The following is a 20496-nucleotide window of genomic DNA, read 5'->3' as shown; positions in this document are numbered from 1 at the left end:
AGACATTATCACACGCTATAATAATTCAGCTAGTAATGTCAAAGCTAAGCTCAGCAAGCCAAACTGTCCATATGTAACGGTGCACGCCCCAGCGGAGGGTACAAGTCCACCGCGTAGACACAGCGATTGTGGTATGGGAAACATGGATAAATCGACAATAGCAGAATATTTACTGGGCCGAGGGAGTAAAAAAATTTGGTTCTCCTGTGCTATAGTTTTATTAAGGTCAAATAAATAATATTGTACTACACTACTGGCCATTAAAATTGCTACACCACGAAGAAGACGTGCTACAGACGCGAAATTTAACGACAGGAAGAAGATTCTGTGATATGCAAAAGATTAGATTTTCAGAGCATTCACACAAGGTTGGGGCCGGTGGCGACACCTACAACGTGCTGACATGAGGAAAGTTTCCAACCAATTTCTCATACACAAACAGCAGTTGACCGGCGTTGCCTGGTGAAACGTTGTTGTGATGCCTCCTGTAAGGAGGAGAAATGCGTACCAACACGTTTCCGACTTTGATAAAGGTCTGATTGTAGCCTATCGCGATTGTGGTTTATCCTATCGCGACACTGTTGCTCGTTGGTCGAGATCCAATGACTGTTAGCAGAATATGGAATCGGTGGGTTCAGGAGGGTAAAACGGAACGCCGTGCTGGATCCCAACGGCCTCGTATCACTTGCAGTTGAAATGACCGGAATCTTATCCGCATGGCTGTAACGGATCGTGCAGCCACGTCTCGATCCCTGAGTCAACAGATGAGGACGTTTGCATGACAATAACCATCTGCACGAACAGTTCGCAGCATGGAGACCATGGCTTCGGTTACCATTGACGCTGCATCACAGACAGGAGCGCCTGCGATGGTGTACTCAACGACGAACCTGGGTGCACGAATGGCAAAACGTCATTTTTTCGGATGAACCCCGTATCATAATGGTCGCATCCGTGTTTGGCGACATCGCGGTGAACACAAATTGGAAGCGTGAATTCGTCATCGCCATATTGGCGTATCACCCGGCGTGATGGTATGGGGTGCCATTGGTTACCTCTTGGTCGCATTGAGGGCACTCTTAACAGTGGACGTTACATTTCAGATGTGTTACGACCCGTGGCTCCACCCTTCATTCGATCCCTGCGAAACCCTACATTTCAGCAGGATAAAGCACGACCGCATGTTGCAGGTCCTGTACAGGCCTTTCTGGACACAGAAAATGTTCGACTGCTGCCCTGGCCAGCACATTCTACAGATCTCTCACCAATTGAAAACCACTGCTCAATGGTGGCCGAGCAACTGGCTCGTCTCAATACGCTAGTCACTACTCTTGATGAACTGTGGTATCGTGTTGAAGCTGCATGGGCAGCTGTACCCGTACACGCCATCCAAGCTCTGTTTGACTCAATGCCCAGGCGTATCAAGGTCATTATTACGGTCAGAGGTTGTTGTTCTGGGTACTGATTTCTCAGGATCTATGCACCCAAATTGAGTGAAAATGTAATCACATGTCAGTTCTAGTATAATATATTTGTCCAATGAATACCCGTTTATCATTTGCATTTCTTGTTGGTGTAGCAATTTTAATGGCCAGTAGTGTATGTACAGAGAGACTATAATATTTTCAAAGCACAAAAACTTTAATAGAAAGGAAGAATGATTAAAAAGAGAAAAGATATGGGTCTTATTGGTAAACAAAGAGAACAGTAGAAGCTCTGTGACACATACCAGCGTGACTAAGTCATGTTGGGCAGCGGTGTGATGAGGTCACGGCCCTGCCATTATCCAGTTACACGTAAAAAGTCTGGCTTGATGAGCTTGTTTAAGTCTAGAAATGGTATTTGCTCTTTTATAGCCTCTCTTGGCGTCTAGAGTTTTAGGGGATATACCCAAGGATAAAAAATCACGTGATTCATTTGAGACATTTCGTGTGCATGTAACGAGTTTCGCATATATTAACGTATTAGTCATGAGGAGACACATCTCACTGCTGAATACTAACCTGCCAGAATTGAAGGCGAGCCAGCCCCACCAGAGCACGAAGAGCCCCATGACGGCGTTGACGGGAGAGCCCATGGGCAGCCTGCCACCGCTGTAGCGGCCCTGCCGGGGGCCCAGCATCACTGCACCCATCAGAGCTACACACATAGTAGCGCAACTGGTAACCGACAATTGTTTCCTGTTTCACGTTCATTGATTTCGCTAGTGCTAGTTTTACTCACAAAAACACAACGAGATACACGAAAATAAAATGACGAGAAATAAATCGGTACGTTAGAATATAGTTAATGTAGGGTAGTGAAGCAGAGATCAATGCCAGAATACAAGCAGGAAATCGATCTTACCAAAGCCTAGCACAACTGCTTCAGTCCAAATATCTCTCCAGACAGTTCAAGATTCGACTGTACGAAACCCTGATCCAGCCTGTTGTTCTATATGGCTGTGAGACATGGAGTATCCGGAAACAGGACTTCCATAAGCTCTTTGTTTTTGAGAGACAAGTGCTTCGGAAGATATACGGTCCGGTTCTGGATGCAGATACAGGGGAATGGAGGATCAGATACAACCAAGAGCTTGAGGAACTATACCAGCAGCCCAGCATAGCAAGAACTGTCAAAGCCAAACGAATGCAGTGGGCCGGCCATGTGGCCCAGATGGAGGATCACAGATGGCCTCGGAAGCTTCTGGATTTCACACCTACAGGAAAGGGACCGCCAGGGAGACCCAAGAAGCGTTGGAGGGATGGACTCCATGAAGATTTAAACCAAGTGTCAATAGATGTGAACGGATGGCGGATAGCAGCAATGGACAGAATACAGTGGAGGAGGAAACTTGTAGATGCGTGCGGTCCACTGGGCCTGATCACGTAGTAGTAGTAGTAGTAGTAGTAGTAAAATTTCAGTAATACATGTATAGGTAACATGTTTAAATGATTAACATTGCAAGATCACAGGTTCATGTAAACGCGAGATAAGCAATTGCAAATGCGAAGAGCTGGTATACTAACAACCGGTGTAACAGCCAGAATGTTGAATGCAAGCATGTGAACGTGCATGCATTGTGTTGTACAGGTGCCAGATATCAGTTTATGGGGTGGAGTTCAATGCCTGTTGCACTTGGTCGGTCAATAAAGAGATGATTAATGCTGTTTGTGGATTACGCTGGAGTTGTTGTTCGATGATGTTCCATATGTGAGCGATTGGCGACAGATCTGGTGATCGAGGAGGCCAAGGTAACGTGTTGACAGTCTGTAGAGCGCGTTAGGTTATAACAGCGGTATGTGGGCAAGCGTTATCCTGTTGGAAAACACCCCTTAGACTGCTGTTCATGAATAGCAGCACAACAGATGGAATCACCAGACTGACGTACAAGTTTGCGGTCGGGGTGCGTAGCATAACCGCGAGAGTGCCCCTGCTGTCATACGAAATCGTACTCCAGACTATAACTTCATGTATGGGCCCAATGTGTCTAGCACACAGACGGGTTGGTTACAGACCCTCAACTAGCCTCCTCCTAACCAACACACGACCGTCACTGGCAACGAGGCATAACAGACCCCCACCCTGCCCTTCAATGAGCTCTCACTTACACTACTGAATTCTCAAATGTCTGTGGTTTGTGATCAGTGTAATGCACACTACAGAGCGTCTGGCTCGGAACTATCATTGAAGTAACCGATTCCTAAGAGTTCGTTGCGTCACCGTGGTGCCAACTACGAAAAAAATTGTTGCTGCAGACGCAGAACGACATGCCAGAGCCATACACCGAACACGATGTCTTCGTTCTCGGTAGTGTCACGTGATCGTCCGGAGCCCGGTCTTCTTGCGACCGTACACTCTGGTGTCCACCGCTGCCAGCAATTATATACAGTGGCTAAATCCCTGCCAAGTCTTTCTGCAGTACCACAGAGGGACCATTCAGCTTCTCGTAGCCCTATTACACAACCTCGTTCAAGCTCAGTGAGGTGTTTATAATGTCGTCTTTGTGGCTTTAAGGGCATTCTTGACCAACATCAGCTCACCAAGTCCAATTTCAAAGGTAACTAACGCTCACGACCTTTACAGCGTATATTTAAAGCGAACTTGGTTTGCACTCTCATAGTGGTGCTCCTAGCGCCACTCTTATGCCACTGGGGTGAAATTCGAATAGACATTGTCTTTCAGATATAGAAATACGCATCCAGCTTTCGCTTTGTCGCACAACTCTTTCTTGGTGTTTCGATTTTTTCCGTCAGTCTATTATGGCACATTTCTTTCTTGTAAGTTTACTACAGTAGACTATTCCTAACCAAGTGGTGCAAAACATTGTTTCTGTCTACCATCTAAAATTACACAGACTGTTGAAGAAGAGTTTTTGTACTCACACCAGGAGAGGAGACTTCAGGAGAGGTCTTCTGAGTACATTAATGAAAACTACGAAGCAATGGCCGCACATCCTATGTATTGGAAATTTGTGATAAGGTCTTATGGGACCAAACTGCTTAGGTCATCGGTCCCTAAGCTTACACACTACTTAATCTAACTTAAAGTAATTTACGCTAAGGACGACACACACAACCATGCCCAAGGGAGGACTCGAACCTCCAACGGGGGCAGCCGCTTGGACCGTGACAGGATACCTCAGACCTCATATTTGCTGTATTCAGTGGTTCACTGAACCCAAGCAAAAAAGATGATTGTTTAAATAAATACATCTATAATCTGCACAATCATTCATCGTTTCTTTCTCGTATTAGACCACTTTATCTATTTTCTCAAAATGTTTTCATTGTATGAAAAACTTTTAAGTCGTTCAGATAGCACGCGTACGTGACAAAGCGTTGTCCAGGTACTGCCACGATTCAGTTCTCTTCTGAATCTCCGTGAGTAAGCTTATGTGTGTTCCTTCGGCAGGGAAGGGCTGGAGGAAACGTTGGTAGTAATATGCGCATTTGTGTTGGTGGAAAAACCAGCTCGCACAAATTGATTCGAACTGAAAGACTGTAATGCACCACCGAAGCAGTTAGAACGTGTGTCTCCTAGATCTGACATCGACATTGTTAATCCACAAATCACTGTGGAGTGCGTGGTAGAGGGTACGTCCTATTGTACCAGTTGTTAGGGCTTTTTCCCCTTCTATTCGCGTATGGAGCGAGGGAAGTGTGGTGTCACCGCCAGACACCACACTTGCTAGGTGGTAGCCTTTAAATCGGCCGCGGTCCGTTAGTATACATCGGACCCGCGTGTCGCCACTATCAGTGATTGCAGACCGAGCGCCGCCACACGCGAAGTCTAGTCTAGAGAGACTCCCTAGCACTCGACCCAGTTGTACAGTCGACTTTGCTAGCGATGGTTCACTGTCTACATACGCTCTCATTTGCGGAGACGACAGTTAGCATAGCCTTCAGTTACGTCATTTGCTACGACCTAGCAAGGCGCCATATTCAGTTACTATAAGAAATATCTTCAAGAAGGTCTTCTGAACAGATAATATTGTGACTCATGTATCGTCAAGAGCGACGTTCATCATTAATGGATTAAAGTTAAGTATCAAACTAATTACGTCCGCTTTCTGAATTCTCATTCCTTGTCATGTTCAAGACCTCACGTCAGTATAGTTCTTCCCTCTTCACGCCAGCCTGCGTGAGCTAAAACGCGTGAATTTCGGCCTCCACTCGTAACACGGTGTTAGCTCTTCTGCTAACACAACAGGAAGAATGTGATTAATATGATCCTGTCCTCACGATCCCTATGGGAGCGATATGCAGGGGGTTACACTATATTCCTGGAGTCATCATTCAAAGCCGGTTCTTGAAACTTTGTGAGTCGGCTTTCTCAGAATGATTCCCGTCCATCTCCAAGCGTATGCCAGAACAGTTCTTTCAACACTTTTGTGACACTCTCCTCCCGGTCTAACCAAACCTGTGAGCATTCGTGCTGCTCTTTTCTGTATACGCTCAATATCTTGTGTGAGTCCTATCTGGTATGAGTCCTAAACACTCGGCAATATTCTTGGATGGATCGCATGAGTTATCTGTAAGCAATCTTCTTTTGTAGACTGATTGATCTCCCTAGTATTCTACAAATAAACTGTGGTTTGCTACCTGCTTTACCCTGGACTGAGCCTATGTGATCGTTCCAATTCATGTCTCTAGAGAGTGGCACACTAAGGTATTTGTATGTGTTTACAGATGCCAATTGTGTCTCAGTGATTTAGTCATAGGACAGTACGTTTTATCGCGTTTAAAAGTGTAAAATTTTACATTTCTACAAATGTAAACCAAGTTGCCAATCATTACACCCCTTTGAAACCTTATAAATATTTGACTTAGTATTTATGCAGTTTCTTTCCGACTGTATTTCATTACAGATAACAGCATCATCTGCGAAAAGTCTGAGCTTAATATTAATATTGTCTATGAGGGCAACAATATGCAACATGAACAGCAAGGGACCCAACACACATTTCCCTGGTGTACACCCCAAGTTACTTCTACATCTGTTGATGACTCTCAATGCAAGATAATTTGCTACCTCCTTGCTACCAGGAAATCCTCACTCCAGTCACAAATTTCTTTTGATACCCCTACTATAGTACGTTTGATAATATGCGTTTCTATGGTACCGAGGCAGATGCTTTCCGGAAATTCAGAAACAATACATTTATTTGTCTGCCTTGATCTATGACTTTTAGTACCTCCTGTGAGAAAAGTGCGACTTGGGTTTCACATGATCAATGTTTTCGAGATCCGTGCTGGTTAACATGAGGGAAGTCATTCTGTTCGAGATTACTCATTATGTTTGAGCTCAGGATATGTTCTCAGATCCTACAACAAATGAATGCCAAGGATATTGGACTGTATGTAGTTTTCGTTACTTCTGCTACCCTTCTTCCAGACGGTCCTGACCTGTGCTTTCTTCCAGCTAGTGGGCACGGTATTCTGTTCGAGGGATCTACGATAGATTACAGTTAACAAATGGACTAGTTCAGCTGAAAATTGGGCATACAATCTCAAAGGGATTCCATCGGGCCATTAGGGCACTGTTCAGCTTTAACGATTTCAGTTGTTTCTCAACGGCACTGCACTAATATCTGCTTCACTCATCTGTTCAGTGTTACGAGAATTAAACTGGGGCAGTACTTCCGGGTTTTCTTTTGTAAATGAAAATCTGAAAACAGGTTTAAGCAATTTCTGTGATACTCTCAATTTCAGTTCCTGTCTTTTTTTAAAAAGAGGGAAGATTCCGTCGACAGCGGGTCATTAGATCATTAGAGACGGAGCACAATCTCAGATAGTATTAAGTATTAAGAACAGAAGGAAATTGGCCGTGTCCTTTCAATGGAATCATCCTGGCATTTTCGTGGAGCGATTTCGGGAAATCACGGAAAACCTAAATCTGGACGGCCGGCCGCTGGTTTGAACCGTCGTCCTCCCAAATACGAGTCAAGTGTGCTAACCACTGCACCACCTCACTCGGTTCCTGCTTCAAATATGAGTGAATGGGCATTAAGTTTGGTGTCGCCAACAGCCTTTACATATGACCAGAATTTTCTTTTAGTTTTGTGAAAGACTATTTGATAATATTCCGCTACGGTAGTCGTGGAATTCCTCACACATCCAAAGACGTTTCATTCAGCATTAACCTAGAGCCCTATGCTTTGTTTTATACCTATTAAGCAGTAGCCTTTGTTTCTTTAGAAGTTTCTTTACAGTTGTTGTATACCATGGAGCGTGTCTACCACGATGAACGGTTCTACTGGGTTCATATCTATCCAGTACCTGGTCAACTATTCTTTTAAATTTGAGCCATATTTCCTCTATATGCTCCTGTGCTGAGCTAAAAGTTTCACGTTCCTCATTGAGAAATGACACTCCTACTACTTTGTCAGGTTTATTGAACACATATATCTTTCCATTTGTTTTAGATGCCCTTTGTACTTTGGTACCGATTGCTACTATATCTGCCCCATGATCATGAATAGAATAAAATTTAAACAAAAGGAACAAAATAATAATTGGATCTTTTTATCGGCATCCCAATTCAGATGATACAGTTGCTGAAAGGTTCAAAGAAAATTTAAGTTTGATTTCAAACACGTACCCGACTCATACGATTATAGTTGGTGGTGACTTTAATTTACCTTCTATATACATGTTTAATTCCGGAGGTACGCATAAAACATCATCCGAAATTGTGCTAAACGCATTCTCTGAAAATTATTTCGAGCAGTCAGTTCATGAGCCCAAGTGAATAGGAAACGATTGTGAAAACACTCTTGATATCTTAGCAACAAATAATCCTGAGTTAACAACGAGCATCAAAACGGATACAGGGATTAGTGAACACAGGGCTGTCGTAGCGAGATTGAATATTGTAACCCCCAAATAATCCAAAAATAAACGAGAAATATACCTATTCGGAAAAGCAGATAAAAATTCACTTGATGTCTTCCTGAGTGACAATCTCCACTCCTTCCAAATTAATAATATAAGCGTAGGCCAGATGTGGCTTGAATTCAAAGAAATAGTATCGGCAGCAATTGAGAGATTTATACCAAATACATTAACAAACGACGGAGCTGATCCTCCTTGGTACACAAAACGGGTCAGAACACTGTTGCAGAAACAACGAAACAAACAAGCCAAATTTAAACAGACGCAAAATCCCAAGACTGGTGATCTTTTACAGAAGCTCGAAATTTAGCGCGGAATTCCATGCGAGATGCTTAGAACAGTTTCCACAACGAAACTTTGTCTCGAAACCTGGCAGAAAATCCAAGGAGATTCTGGTCGTATGTGAAGTATGTTAGCGGCAAGAAACAATCAATGCCTTCTCTGCGCGATAGCAATGGAGATACTATCGAAGACAGTGCTGCCAAAGGAGAGTTACTAAACACAGCCTTCCGAAATTCCTTCACAAAAGAAGACGAAGTAAATATTCCAGAATTCGAATCAAGAAAAGCTGCCAACATGAGTAACGCAGAAGTAAATATCCTCGGAGTAGTGAGGTAACTTACATCATTTAATAAAAGCAAGTCTTCTGGTCCAGACTGTAAACCAATCAGTTTCCTTTCAGAGTATGCTGATGTATTAGCTCCATACTTAACAATCATATACAACCGTTCGCTCGACGAAAGATCCGTAGCCAATGACTGGAAAGTCGCACAGGTCACACCAATACCCAAGAAACTTAGTAGGAATAATCCACTAAATTACAGGCCCATACCATTAACGTCGATATGCAGCAGGATTTTTGGAACATACATTGTGTTCGAACATTATGAATTACCCCAAAGAAAATGGTCTATTGACACAAATTCAACATGGATTTAAAAAACATCATTCTTATGAAACAGAACTAGCTCTTTATTCGCATGAAGTGTTGAGTGCTATTGACAAGGGATTTCAGATCCATTCCATATTTCTGGATTTCCGGAAGGCTTGTGGCACTGTACCACCCACACATGCGGCTTGTAGTGAAATCGTGTGATTATGGAATGTCGTCTCCGTTATGTGGCTGGCTTTGTGATTTCCTGTCAGAGATGTCACAGTTCATAGTAACTGACGGAAAGACACACAGAGTAAAACAGAATTGATTTCTGGCCTTCCCCAAGGTAGTGTTGTAGGCCCTTTGCTGTTCCTTATCTATATACACGATTTGGGGACAATCTGAGCAGCCGTCTTAGGTTGTCTGCAGATGACGCTGTCGTTTATCTACTAATAAAGTCATCAGAAGTTCAAAACAAATTGCAAAACGATTTAATAAAGATATCTTAATGGTGCGAAAATTGGCTGTTGACTCTAAATAACGAAAAGTGTGAGGTCATCCACATGATTGCTAAAATGAATTCGTTAAACTTCGGTTACACGATAAATCAGTCAAATCTGAAGGCCGTAAATTCAACTAAATACCTAGGAATTACAATTACGAACAACTTAAATTGGAAGGAACACATAGAAGATGTTTTGGGGGAAGGCTAACCAAAGACTGTCTTTTATTGCCAGGGCACTTAGAAAATGTAACAGACCTACTAATAAGGAGACTGCCTACACTACGCTTGTCCGTCCTCTTTTAGAATACTGATGCGCGGTGTGGGATCGTTACCAGATAGGACTGACGGAGTACATCGAAAAAGTTCAAAGAAGGGCAGCACGTTTTGTATTATAGCGAAATATGGGAGACAGTGTCACTGAAATCATACAGGATTTGGGCTGGACATCATTAAAAGAAAGGCGTTTTCGTTGCGACGGAATCTTCTCACGAAATTCCAATCAGCAACTTTCTCCTCCGAAAGGGAAAATTTTTGTTGACATCGACCTACATAGGGAGAAACGATCACCAAGATAAAATAAAGGAACTCAGAGTTCGTATGGAAAGATATACGAGCAGGTATTCGTTCTGTCCGAGCGCTGTACAAGATTGGAGTAATAGAGAATTGTGAAGGTGGTTCGATGATCCCTCTGCCAGGCACTTAAATGTGATTTGCAGAGTATCCATGTAAATGCTGATGTAGATGTAGATCACTGATACCAGTTTCAATGAGAACATCCTCAAATAGGTCATTTCTGTTCGTTGCCAATAGATCTTGTAATTGTAATGGAGTGATTTTCTTACAATCCCTTAATAGTGTATTCAGTTATTTATTGTGCTTTCAGTGTCCATATACATATTCATCTGTTCTTGGAGGTCGTTTTTGAAGAAGAATGGACAACGTTCAGTATCTTTGTAGAAACAAATTTCTCCGCTTTAAGTTTGGAAGAGGAGTGTAAATCAAGAAGCGTGGTGGGTCAGTGTCTCAGCTCGTAATGAAACTAGTACAGAGAAGCCGAGGAAAGATATTTTGCAGGTCATTTAATGTAAATATAAGTACGGGAAATAGTTCGATTTGCGGCTCCAGCTCTACATATAAACTACTTTGGTTTCCGCGCTTTTTGTCTGCTTAGGGAAGAGATACCAGCTGGAGATGCAATGGTGTCAGATCTAAATCATCTAACACAGAAGGTTAAGAAGCATGAGGAATCTATTCCACATAAAAATCCTTATTAGATTTATCAGTCCTCTGAGTAACAGAAATTAGGCAGCAGCTTAGCTCAGCTTTTAGACAGAATATAAAAACACACAGTACCAATTTAAGGAAAAATCGCTATGTTCTTCCCAAAATAACTGATTATATTAAGTTCTTCGGTGACATGATGAAACAGCAGAATTTGAAAATTCTGGAATATCCAGACGGCTAAAAATTTCACTTCAGCTTTAGTTACAGTTGTAAAACATAAAACAGGACATATACATTGTTACAATCTTTTAAGGAACATCAAAAGATATAAAAAATGATTTTCTAGAATGTATGTTAGATGTATATCGTGAGACAATTAATGCAGATACAGCAAAGGCAGGTTTTATGTCTGTGATAGCCGAGGAAACTGTAATGTACCTAAATTTCAGTTGGTTGTAGTATTTCGCTATCTGTTATCTACTGGACAGCCTACTGAAAGATTTCGGACATTCTTAAATCCATCTGGTGACGATGTTTGGTCCTTAGCAGTATGCATTGAAAGTGTCCTCGCCGCTGTTGTATAAAAACGGAAAGAAAGAGTAACATCTCAAAGTTATGATGGTGATTGTATCATGCGCGGCCAACATACAGGGGCCCAAACAATTGTAAGTAAACAGTATCATTTCGTGTACTATGTGCATTGTTGTGCTCACCAACTAAACTTAATTCTTGCCCAAGCTATAATTCCAGGTAAAGAAGTAAAACTGTTTCGCAGTACTATTGCAGAGGTACCAATATTCCTCTCTCATTCAGTTCAAAGAATGGCTGTTCTAGATGGAATTGTGAAACGAAGAGTCCCTCATGGATCAGCCACAAGATGGAATTTTAAACCAGGGCAGTTCTTACAGTTCATAAGAATAATGAGGACATTCTACAACGTCTTCAACACATCTAAGATGTTCAAATGTGTGTGAAATCTTATGGGACTTAACTGCTAAGGTCATCAGTCCCCAAGCTTACACACTACTTAACCTAAAGTATCCTAAGGACAAACACACACACCCATGCCTGAGGGAGGACTCGAACTTCCGCCGGGATCAGCCGCACAGTCCATGACTGCAGCGCCTAAGACCGCTCGGCTAATCCCGCGCGGCACATCTAAGATACCAACAACCAGACGTAACTGTGTTTCAAGCATTTGGTCTAAGGTTGGAACTATAACCACCGAAATTTTCCTTTTGCTTACAGGTATTTTATAAAATGATATCCCACGTGGATGTCTTCTACAGCCCATTACAAAAGCGCACTACTGATCCCGTCTGAATAAAGGAAGCAATAGTATCATTCCAAAATGACACTCGAAGTTAGAGACAACGTTTATAACATAGTCAAGGAAGAACCAAATGTAGCGAAAAGAAGATTCAAGGAATGTAGCAGCAAAGGAAGTATGTGAGGTAATAATTCAACAGGACAGAGTTTTGAATTCTCCAACCACTTTATTGTAATCAGTCTTCTGACTGGTTTGATGCGGTCCGCCATGAATTTCTCTCCTGTGCCAAACTTTTCATCTCAGAATAACACCTGCAACCTCCAGCCTTAATTATTTGCTGGATGTATTTCAATCTGTTCTCCTCTACAGATTTTACTCTCTAACGCTTCCTCTAGTACCATGGAAGTTAATTCCTGATGTGTTAACACACATCCTATCATCCTGTCCCTTCTTCTATTTAGTGTTTTCCATACATCCCTTCCATCGCCGATTCTGCGGAGAACCTCCTCATTCCTTACCTTATCAGTCTACCTACTTTTCAACAGTCTTCTGTAACACCACATCTCAAATGTTTCGATTCTCTTCTGTTCTGATTCCCCCACAGCCCATGTTTCACTACCACACAATGCTGTGCTATAAACGCAAGTTCTCAGACATTTCTTCTTCAAATTAAGGCCTATGTTTGATATTAGCATACTTCTTTTGCCCAGGAATGCCCTTATTGTCAGTGCCAGCCCGCTTTTTATCTCTTTCTTGCTCCGTCCGTCGTGGCGTGTTTCGCTGCCTAGGTAGAAGAATTCCTTAACTACATCTTCTTCGTGATAATCAATTCTGATGTTAAGTTTCTCGCTGTTCTCGTTTCTGCTACTTCTCATTACTTTCGTCTTTCTTCTATTTACTCTGAGTCCATATTCTATACTCATTAGACAGTTCATTCCACTCACCAGATCCTTCACGTTCACTTAGGATACCAATATTCTCAGCGAATTTTGTCATTGATATCCTTTCACCTTCAATTTTAAGCCCAATCTTGAACCCTTCTTTTCTTTCCGTCATCGTTTTGTCGATAAATGTATTGAACAGCAGGAGCGAAAGACTACATCCCTACTTATACCCAATTCAATGAGACCACTTCGTTCTTTTGGTCTTATAGGCATATTGCCCCTCTTGGTTACTGTACATATTGAATATATACCGTCTTTCCCCTTATCTTACCCCTGTTTTCCTCAGTATTTCGATCATTTTGCACCAGTTTACATTGTCGAAGGCCTTTTCTAGGTCGTTACATCCTATGAACGTGTCTAGATTTTTCTTCAGTCTTACTTCCAGTAACAACTGCCTCTCTGGCGCCTTTACCTTTCCCAAAGCCAAACTGTTCATCATGTAACAGATCCTCAGTTTGCTTTTCCATTCTCCTGCCACTTACTGGCCTCTAATTTACTTGACCAGCACTTCCAGTGATTTTCTGAAAAACGTTCTTTATGCTGTTGTGCCCCCTCAGGAGACACCGCTTTAACGAAACACTATCCGTGTGTGCGAGGGGGTTTGTGTGATCCAATGAAGTGGAGGGCTATGCCGGTGGTGGTGTAACTACCAGCAGGGCCTCCCAAGCCAGACAGGTCTCCATAGAGGATCCAGACAAAGTGTGTCTCACAACGTCCCGTCTAGTGTCCTGTCCTGTCCTGTCTCGTCCTATCCTTTTCTGTTCTGTCCCATCCTATACACTCCCTTCCTTTCCTTTTCCTCCTTGTGATTGTGTGGCAGCAGACAGTCCCCTAATGTGGACAACGGAAGATTCTTGGAAACCAGGACAGCGTTGATGCACATAGGCCTAACTGCGAAGGGATGGATCGTGGTGAAGACAAGCTATCTAAGGGGTAAGGCCCGAAATAAAACCTTGGCAGGTGTCCAGGCCATGAGCTGGCAGCCCCACCAGGACACTAGGGGGCTGTGGGCTGATAACCCGCACCACCAAAAAACACATATCACAGAAACTAAAAGGAGAAACAGCTGTTGTGCAGTGTATTACATTTCAAAATGAAGCTAAGTTAAAAACAGAACTGTAGATCCTTTATTCTCGAAATGGTTTTCAAGAAATGAAAAATGCAATAACTCTTCTGAGGGTTTTAATTGAAAATAACCTGCAAGAACCTTTTGATGACGTTATGAAATTTTAGAAATTAGTTGCTTCTATGCCAATAACAACCTGTCAAGCAGAGACGTTTCTCCACTTTGTCGCGGATCAAAACGTTTTCAAAAAAGGATCGTGGGTGAATACAGGCTGTCAGCTCTTGCCATGTTATCTGTTGAAAATGAAAGATTCCATAAGCTTCCAGATTTCAGCGAGAGAGTCATAGACATATTAGCCACGAAAAAGGAAAGGAGGATGGACTTTCTCTATAAATACCCTCTACAGGAGGTTCAACCCCACGAACGTCGTCAGGCTCATATCAACAATTAAAACAACTGGACGAAATTAATATTAAAATTATGGAAATCAGCTTTTATAGATACTGAATTTGGTACTTACGTAACACCAGAATGTTATTGCTAAGCTATAGATTTGTTTTAAGTACACTGACGGAAAAACAAATCGCAACACCAAGAAGGAGTTGTGCGACATAAACGAAGTGAGACCTGAGTTTCTCCTGGCGTATATAATTTTCAAACAATTTACGAGAATTGAGCCAGGTAATGTTTAGAGCGACCGACTTTATATTGGCGGGAGTACACCCCGCCATTTTAAGGGCACAAACTGCAACGAACAGACGATGTACAGGCAAATTTAAAACCTCAGTTCGTGGAGTAATTCTGGAAAGATAACACACACGCACACACACACACACAAACACACTGAACACTAGTGCCACCAAAGACTATTAAAGGCAGAGGTGTCGATAGTGAAAGACTACGAACAAGCAAGCGATGTAACATTGGCTCCGGCCTATTTTTTGACAAGGGAGAGAGCAGGATTCCAAGCATAGTTTAAGCAAAATCTCCATCCATGTTTACAAGGTTGCTCGCTAATTTAATCTCAACAGCCTCCTTATAACACCGTCCCAATAGCTGGACGTGCATGCCAATATATCGTTATTGTTATATAACACAGGGTGACCAGTATCCAAACAATGTTCGGCAATAGCAGATCTACTTGTCTGTTCTAATCGTGTGTGCTGTTTATGCTCAGTACATCGGTCCCCCACGGTCCTGATAGTCTAACAAATATATGCCATGCCACAGTTACAAGGAATGCGATAAACACCCGTCTTACGAAAACCTAGATCATCCTTAATAGAACCCATAAGCACTCTAATTTTAGATGGAGGCCGGAAAACACATTTAACATTGTATTTCCGTAAAATACGACCGATCTTGTTGGAAGTGCTTCCTACGTAAGGCAAAAAGGCAGTAGATTTTGGTGTCGACTCAGTATTATCATCAATCACCCCTTGCACACTTGGCCGATAGCGCAACGCACGTTCAATCTGTATTTCACTATACCCATTTTGACGAAATGTAGCTTCACGATGGGACAGCTCAGCTGGCAAAGTCTCAGTGTCGGAAATGACATGCGCCCTGTGTACCAAGGTAAGAAGCAGCCCTTCACGCGGAGCCGGATGGTGACAACTATCATCCTGTAAATAAAATTCAGTGTGAGTGCGTTTCCGGTCAACTGCATGTCTTATCTTTCCCGAATTATTCCAAGAACCGAGGTTTTAAATTTGCCTGTACATCGCCTGTCCGGGGCAGTTTGTGCCTTGAAAACGGAGGGGTGTACTCCCGCCGAAATATCGGCGGTCGCTGTAAACAGTACGTGGCTGAATTCCCGTTAGTTGTTTGAAAATTGTATACGCCAGGAGAAACTCAGGTCTCACATTCGTTACCACTATGGGGAGGAAATTATCGATGATTACGGAAGTTGGATAAACTTCCTAGCTGTCGAGTTAGACTGCAATGTGCTTTGTTGTTTCTACTGAGGTGTCGTGATGAAAATCGTGTCCCAACATTTGCCAACGTTGTGCACCATATTAATTCTCCTGCTGTCAGTCGCATCACGCAACGTGTTGGCTTGGTTCTTGTGCCTGATATGATTCGTTTTACTAGTCGATGTTTGGATTCTGTTTCCAAAGAATTGTTTCGTTTACATTTAACGGTTGCTTCGAAATTGTCTGATTTCAGTGGGATTGGCTGGACGGTGCCTCATGGACACAAGCTGATTGGGAATACAATTCTGTTACTGCTCGGCATTTGGCAAAGTGTGAACGTTTCCATCGCTCGGAGTCTGATTTTGTATCTCAACGTTCTTTGGTAAATCTCACAGAGAAATGTTTTGACGACGCAATCTTATCCGTGCGAGGGAATGGTTTAAATTTTGCACCCACACCGAAGAGTTTGTCGGTATTTGATTTTATTAGTTCAATTGAACGGGCAGTTTGAAAACCACCTCCTGACGCTGCAGAGGAGATTAGGAGGGATGCATGCCGTGTACTGACTAGAGCTCGACACCCAAGAGTAATGTAACAGCAGAAGAGAGGGTTGCTTTACGCTATCTCAAAGTGGTTCTTGATATTATTATTTTAGCTGCAGACAAGGGAAATGCCACCGTTGTTTTAAACAAATAGGATTATGTACAAAAGATGCAACGTTTATTATCTGACTCAGCGTATCGCAGAATCGATGCTGACCCCACGAAAAGTGTTGAGAGAAAGACCAGCGGCCTCCTGAAGAAAAGTGGTTTGTCGCAGGACACTATCTAGAGTTTTAACACCTACAGTGTAGTTCCCCCTAGGTTATATGGCCTTCCGAAGGCACACAAGGAAGGGGTTCTTTTCCGACCTATAGCGAGCAATATCGGTGCTCCGACATATCGTGTAGTCAAGCACCTTGCTTCTCTGTTAAGTCCACAAGTTGGTCGGTGTGAACATCATATCAGGAACTCAGCTGATATCTTACGTCGTTTGGAGGGAATGCGGTCGAATGACTCTGATATTTTAGTAAGAGTTGGTGTAATCTCTCTCTTCACTTGTGTTCCTCTGTCTGATTTCTTGCGGTTAATTGAGGTTAGGTTGGGTGTTGCCTTCTCTTTCTTGCTGTTTTGGTTCGGAGGAAGATTGATGCTTCATTGGGACATGCAGTTTATCGGAAACGCACTCACACTGAATTGTATTTACACGCTAATAGTTTCACCATCCGGCTCAGCGCGAAGGGGTGCTTCGTACCTTGGTACACAGGACGCATGTCATTTCCGACACTAAGACTTTGCCAGCTGAGCTGCCCCATCTTGAAGCTACATTTCGTCAAAATGTGTGTAGTGAAAGACAGATTGAACGTGCGTTGCGCTATCGGCCAACTGTGCAAGGGGTGATTGATGATAATACTGAGTCGACACCAAAATCTACTGCCTTTCTGCCTTACGCAGGAAGCACTTCCAACAAGATCGGTCGTATTTTACGGAAATACTATGTGTAATGTGTTTTCCGACTTCCACCTAAAATTAGAGCGCTTTTGGGTTCTGTTAAGGATGATCTTGGTTTGCGTAAGGCGGGTGTTTATCGCATTCCTTGTAGCTATGGCATGGCATATATTTGTTAGACTATCAGGACCGTGGGGGACCGATGTACTGAGCATAAACAGCACACACGATTAGAACAGACAAGTAGATCTGCTATTGCCGAACATTGTTTGGATACTGGTCACCCTGTGTTATATAACAATAACGATATATTGGCATGCACGTCCAGCTATTGGGACGGTGTTATAAGGAGGCTGTTGAGATTAAATTAGCGAGCAACCTTGTAAACAGGGATGGAGGTTTTGCTTAAACTATGCTTGGAATCCTGCTCTCTTCCTTGTCAAAAAAGAGAAGGACAGAGTCAATGTTACGTCGCTTATTTGTTCGTAGTCTTTCATTATCGACACCTCTACCTTTGATAATCTTTGGTGGCATTAGTGTTTAGTGTGTGTGTGTTATTTTTCCTGAATTACTCTAAGAACGAGGTTTTAAATTTCCCTGTACATGGCCTGTTCGTTGCAGTTTGTGCCTTGAAAATGGCAGGGTTTAGTCCCGCCGAAATATCGGCGGTAACTGAAAACATTACCTGGTTGAATTCTCGTATGTTGTTTGAAAAGACATTAACGAAAGTTGGTAGGTGTGTTCCTACATCTGAAAGATGATGTCTATTCAGATTTCGCCCCTGTGGCATAATAGAGGCAATAGTAACGCCACTATGAGAATACAAATCAGGTCCGCTTTGAATACACGCTGTAACGGTCATGAGCGTTAGCTATCTTTAAGATAGGACGTGTTGAGTGATGTTAGTCAAGAATACCTTTAAAACGACAAAAACGACCTTATCAACACCTGAGTTTGAAAGAGGTCGTACAATAGGGCTTCTAGAAGCTGATTGTTCCTTCTGAGATACTGCACAAAGGCTTGGCAGAAATGTAGCCATTGCACATAATTGCTGGCAGCGGTGGTCACGAGAATGTACAGCCCCAAGAACACCGGATTCCGGACGACCACGTGGCACCATTCGGCGTATGTCTCTGGCACATCGAACTGCGTCTACAACAGCAATGCTAGCAGCTGTTGGTCCTACAGTGACAAAAGGAACTGTTACAAATCGGTTACCCCAAGGAAAGCTCTGAGCCAGACGCCATGCAGCGTGCATTCCACTGACACTAAACCACCGTCATTTGCGACTTTAGTGATCTCAAGCGAGAGCTCATTGGAGGGCAGGGTGGATATCTTTTGTGTTTTCTGATGAAAGCTAGTTCTGCCTCGGTGTCAGTGATGGCAGTGTACTGGTTAAAAGGAGGCCAGTTGAGGGTGTGTAGCCAACCTGTTTGCTTGCTATACACACTAGACCTGCACCTGAAGTTATGGTCTGGGCTGTGATTTCGTATGACAGTTGGAGCACTCTCGTAGTTATCCCACGCACTCTGAGTGAAAAATTATATCTCAGTCTGAAGATTCGACCTGTTGTGCTGTCATTCATGAACAGCATTTTGGGGGGTGTATCCCAACAGGATAAACCCCGCCCACATACCGCTGTTGTAACCCAAGATGCTCTACAGGGTGACAGCATGTTGTCCTGGTGTGCTCGATCATCAGATCTAACTTAAAGAATGCTATCTTGGTTATGCAGGCAGTTCAGGTTTGGGAAATGACAACTGCACCAACGGCCTTGCCGCAGTGATAACACATGTTCCCTTCAGATCATCGAAGTTAAGGGCTGTCGCAACTCACAACGGCCGCGATAGCGATTTCCTGACCACGTGACCCTCCATTTTCGCATCCAGTGACACTTGTAATCTGAGGATGACACGGTGGTCGGTCCGTACCATTGGGCTTTCCGAGGCCTGTTCGGACGAAATGACAAGTGCAGCACAGATGACAAGGAGACTTGCACATAGCGATTTGAAAGACTGAAGACCGGCTTAACGTATATTTAAAAATGGATCCTGAGAGATAGAAAGAGACAAAGGATTAAGTTAGTTGAAGACGCTAAGTTGTGATCTAGAAAAATGCGTTGAACATTTCTGATCTGGATTAGGTCGAGCCTGTTGGTCTAGCGGTAAACCGCGTACCTGGATGCAGAGATACGGGATCGAATTCCAGCCGGACCACGGAAATTTTGTCTGCATTTAATCTAGCCTTTACCTCAACGAAATGAAGAGTCTCAAGGAGCGACACGGGGTTCAGATTCCACGCTAAACTGTATGTCCCCTTTCCCGGTTGCATAAGTGGGGTAGCTGAAGAGGACTTGCGCCTTATGCAAGTTCACTTTGCAGTTTTGTTTCCACCGAGAGACGTTTCAGCACTTTTGTGCTATCTTCAGTGGACTTTTTCATTTTATTTCTGCAAAATTGTTACAAGTTAAAGAAAACCTTTGGTACAAAATATTTACACTTTTGAAATAAGCGATTATTGTCAAATATTTTACACTGGTTAGTATACAGTGTATAGTTGTGGCATGTATCAGTTTGTTGAAGCATTCTGTGTTGTGTATTTGCGTCTAAAGATTCTAGCTTTGCAGTAAATTTGGAAATGAAGTGGGTGCATGCGTTTGTTTATACACCTCACATAAAGCTGTGATGTTTACACTAGAAGCTCTAGGTCTAATACGCAATCTACAGCTTGTCGTCTGCACACAGGAATCCAGCCAATCTGTGTATCTGACCGAAATGAGATGTGATGTTACGCACTCGAAATATAATGTCTCTCTCTGCTACTGGCCCGCACTGA

At 42.9% G+C, this 20496-nt stretch overlaps 1 protein-coding gene across 1 annotated transcript in view; it reads right to left on the bottom strand.

The window, feature by feature from the left end:
* Window positions 1-20496, bottom strand: part of LOC126471231 (putative ammonium transporter 3) — a 274322-nt gene that overhangs the window by 189539 nt on the left and 64287 nt on the right. Inside the window, exon 4 of the mRNA XM_050099355.1 lies at window positions 2004-2139. Coding sequence (XP_049955312.1) covers window positions 2004-2139 — 136 coding nt within the window. The remainder of the gene's footprint in view (window positions 1-2003; window positions 2140-20496) is intronic.

Source organism: Schistocerca serialis, chromosome 3, assembly GCF_023864345.2.
Source record: "Schistocerca serialis cubense isolate TAMUIC-IGC-003099 chromosome 3, iqSchSeri2.2, whole genome shotgun sequence".
NCBI classification, from domain to species: domain Eukaryota; kingdom Metazoa; phylum Arthropoda; class Insecta; order Orthoptera; family Acrididae; genus Schistocerca; species Schistocerca serialis.
Note: the sequence above shows the minus strand (reverse complement) of the source record. Positions and strands in the feature narration are given on the sequence as shown.